Below are 4,227 nucleotides of genomic sequence, written 5' to 3'. Positions count from 1 at the left end.
GGGGCACCAGTGTGGGCTCCATGCTGCTGCTCACTGCCACTTCCTCCCTGTCTGCCACTGCTGCCTTTCTGTTCCGTCCCAGCTGCTCCTGTGCAGCTGGCAGTGGGGGGAGGAGGGAGCAGGGAAATGGCTAGGGCAGGTGCAGGGGAAGGGGCAGCGAGCAGGCACGTGAAGCACAGTGACAGCCAGGTGGGAGTGTGGGGCCCACACCGGTGCACATGGGCCAGTGCAGGATGGCAGGAGCACAGAGCAGGGGCTGTTTGGGGCTCTATGGAGCTAGGCTGGTTCCCTCCGCTCCCTGTTTCAGCACCATAGCCCGGCTCCATAGAGCCCCAGGCAGCCCCCACCTCATGCTCCTGCTACCCTGCCCTGGGCCCCACTGGTGCTGGCCCCAGTGCAGGCCCTGAACTCCCGCCCAGCTGTCACTGCACTCCATGTGCTTGCTTGCTACCCCTCCCACCTGCCTGCCACAGCCATTTCCCTGCTCTCCCCCACCTGCCTGCCTGCTGGCACCACATGGTTCTCAGCTGCAGCACTGGGACTGCAGGAGCTGGCCCAGCTGGCCCCGAAGACTGGGGCGATTGCCTGCAGTCCTCCCCTACCTCCCTCCCCACCCCTTTTTTATCTGCATTTCCCTCAGTGCGGGGTGGAGGGGGGAGGGAGGGGAGGGTGTAGGGCCATGCCAGACCTCCTTCTCCAGCCACTTGATCCTGCCAGAGGCTCCCCCGGGTCCTACTTCCCCTGGCTCCTATCATCTTTGACAGGCAGCCAGGGGCAGATTAACAGATTCATAGATGCTAGGGTCAGAAGGGACCTCAACAGATCATCGAGTCTGACCTCCTTCCTGGGCAGGAAAAAAGAGAGCTGAGCTCAAATGATCCCAGCCAGATACCTATCCAGCCTTCTCTTAAAGACCCCCAAGGTAGAGAGAGCACCACCTCCCTTGGAAGCCCATTCCACATTTTGGCTACCCTTACCACGAAGGAGTTTTTCCTGATATCTAGCCTAAATCTGCTCTCTGTCAGTTTGTGGCTATTTTTCGTCATTACCCCAAGAGGTGCCCTGGTGAACAGAGCCTCTCTGATCCCTTGCTGTGTCCCCCTAATTAATTTGTAGGTAGCCACAAGATTACCTCTCAGCCATCTCATGCAGAGGCTGAAGAGGTCCAGGTCCCTCAGTCTCTCTTCATAGGACTTGTCCTGTAAGCCTCCAACCATGAGTGGCCCTCCTCTGGACCCTCTCGAGTCTATCAACATCCCTCTTGAAGTACGGCACCCAAAACTGGATGCAGTACTCTAACTGTGGTCTCACCAATGCCTCAGAGGGGAAGTATCACCTCCTTGGTTCTATTTGTCATGCATCTGCTGATGCACGATAAAATGTGGTTAACTTTGCTGATGATTTCATCATACTGACGACTCATGTTCATGCTGGAGTCCACTATGAATCCAAGATCCCTTTCCACTTCTGTGCTGCTGAGAGGGTCACTTCCCAGCCAGTAGGTGTGCTGGATATTTTTGCACCCAAGGTGCAGCATTCTGCACTTGTCCTTGTTGTACTACATCCTATTGTGTACTGCCCACTTCTCTAACCTGTCCAGGTCTGCCTGCAATCATTCCCTACCCTCTGGAGTGTGCACTTCACCCCACAATTTAGTATCGTCCACAAACTTGGACAGACTACACTTCACACCCACATCCAAGTCACTGATGAAGATATTGAAGAGTACAGGTCCAAGGACCAAACCCTGTAGGACCCCACTACCCATATCCTTCTAGGTCGATACCAACCCATCTACTACCACTCTCTGGGTGTGACTGCTAAGTCAATTTGCCACCCACCGGACCGTGTAAACATCTGTTACAGCCTCTTAATTTATTTATGAGAATAGGATGAGATACTGTTAATAAATTAACTAATATTCATTTTCTAAATTTTTTAGGGGCCCCACAGGCCAGATAAAATGGCCTGGTGGGCCAGATCCAACCCACAGGCCATGTTTTGCCCACCCCTGCTCTAATTGTTAGGCCCAGACATGTGAGAAATATGCCAATGCAATGATAGAAAGTTAAGAAAGCACTTAAAAAATAAACCCTTTCAACTTACCAGCATCATCATAAATTAAGCCCAACCATACCCATGTAGCTAGGCCACCTAAAGAACGAAGCTGCTCAACAACAAAGTTGTTTTCTTCCTCATCTCTAATATTCAAAACAAATGCATCCGGATCTGTTGAAACAAATTTTTAAAATGATATTTTATCATTCATTACAAATTTCAAATACATCACTGTTTTTACTACTACTGTTTAATTAGCACATGTGAACATATAAAAATTCTTAAGAATGGACAAAATAGGCAGATACTAAAATGTTAAGAAAAAAAACACTAATTTTCAACTCTGCCTGTTTGGTACACATCCTGTAGATAAGCAGAGGATTTAGCCCACTGAAGCTCACAGCTTTCATGAACATTATATTCATTTAAAGCCTTTAGGTAGTAAAAATTGGACCTCTTTTAAAGAAAATGGATCAAAACGTCTTCAGTTGTTCAAAATGCCTTGTGGGCTTCATACCCTTTGTGTTACTATAGCTGAAGTGTTGTAGTCATGGTGGTCCAGGAAATGTGAAAAGCAAGGATTTTTAGCAATACCTCTTATTGGACCAAACGAACAAGAAACATGTTTGCTTCTTGTATGCCTTGTCAGTTTGCTTATGGGCAGCTGAAAAAGACACTCAATTTGAAACCTAGTAACTGAAAAAGTTAGGATTTTTTTGTCCTTAAATTGTCCTGGCCAAAGGTGGTTAATATGGATAAGAAGATACGCTTGAAGTAAAGCCCGCGCTTTGTTGAGCAAGCCTGGGCTTACTCACATGTTTAAGTGCTTTCCTGAATTAGGCTCCCACAAAGGAAACTCCTTGTTTACATGCATTCTTTACACAGAAACAAGGGAAAACATTTTTAAAAGCTTGGCTGTAAGCAAGAAAATTGCCAAAGGAAGTTGAAGGACAGTGTAGTATCCAAAAAAAGTTTATAGCACTTATTTTGAAAGCATCTAAATTTCAGTTAGTGTCCCCTCATGTCTATCCTTTTTCATTTCTAAAGCAATTTATTAACAGGTTCTCAAAAGCAAATAACTCCTATTCAAGATTTTTTCAAATTCTCACCCATTTGCTCTAGCATCTTTACCACTCTGAGCAGCCTGTAGAAAAGTCTAATAGGAACCAGGGGTCAACAATAGGAAAGACTCTGCAAAGCCACACAAAAAACCCTACCTGTTCACTTAAACATACCTCTGTATGTATAATAAGATCTAAAAGACTTCATACAAAGCAATACAAAAGTAAAAATAAAGAAGTTAATTCTTAGTATGAAGTACTTACTCATTTTTTTGCATAAATGATGAGCTTCTTGAGATCTCAGTTCTCGCCATCTGTCATTTGTTACCATGAAAGTGTAACAACTGTTCTTAAATGATATCCATGGTGTATTTTTAACTTTGTGTGGACATGTAATATGTTCAACAACTTTTTCTTTTTCAGTTTCATCTGGAAAGAAAAAAAAAAAAGACATTCTCTCAGGACATAATTTTAAACCACTCAGCCTATTCTTCACAGAAAATTCTTATGTAACATTAATATCCATTACAAAACATAAAACTAAGAACCCAGACACATCAACACCAACATAACTTACATTGACTTTGTAATCCTATACTGATTCTAGCGAGAACAGATAAACAGCCTTCTGGGATAGCCAGGGGTGAATTCGGGTTTTGGCAAAGGGGAATGCAGAAGCAGCCATGCCCACTGTACAGGCAACTGCACCCCTCCTCCTAGCCTCCTCCCCCTAAACTGGTAGGGATATATCTTGCTGTGGCAGGCTCTAAGAATCCCCCCTTTCCCCTCCATGCTCAGAGGCACATCCTCTCTGAACCCCAAAGTCTCTACCTCACCTCCTGCTGTTATTGCTTTCTCCACTATCTCGGTGAGCTGAGATGCTACAAAGCCACTCTTGCTCCCTCCAGCTGGGGTACAAGTGGTAGTGAGATGGGCAGGGGGTGGGTAGGTTCCCCCACCCTGTCTAGTCCCCCAGGAATCAGAAGCAGGAAAAGGGAACCCCTTGCCCATGCTCTCCTGCTTTCACTATTCCCAGCTGAGTCTACCCCAGGAACAGCTTTGAAGCTTTATCCCAAAGATTGGCAGTAAAAGGGGGAAAAGCAGCAAC

The 4,227-nt window shown here is 46.1% G+C and overlaps 1 protein-coding gene across 1 annotated transcript in view; it reads right to left on the bottom strand.

Annotated features, from left to right (window-relative positions):
* The window catches only part of LOC102381124 (lymphocyte antigen 75), a gene marked incomplete at its 5' end in the record, with an annotated part of 121,167 nt that overhangs the window by 54,333 nt on the left and 62,607 nt on the right, over positions 1-4,227 (bottom strand). Inside the window, 2 exons of the mRNA XM_025199967.1 lie at positions 2,107-2,229; positions 3,384-3,548. Coding sequence (XP_025055752.1) covers positions 2,107-2,229; positions 3,384-3,548 — 288 coding nt within the window. The remainder of the gene's footprint in view (positions 1-2,106; positions 2,230-3,383; positions 3,549-4,227) is intronic.

This window comes from Alligator sinensis, unplaced genomic scaffold (genome assembly GCF_000455745.1).
Source record: "Alligator sinensis unplaced genomic scaffold, ASM45574v1 scaffold389_1, whole genome shotgun sequence".
NCBI lineage: Eukaryota > Metazoa > Chordata > Crocodylia > Alligatoridae > Alligator > Alligator sinensis.
Note: the sequence above shows the minus strand (reverse complement) of the source record. Positions and strands in the feature narration are given on the sequence as shown.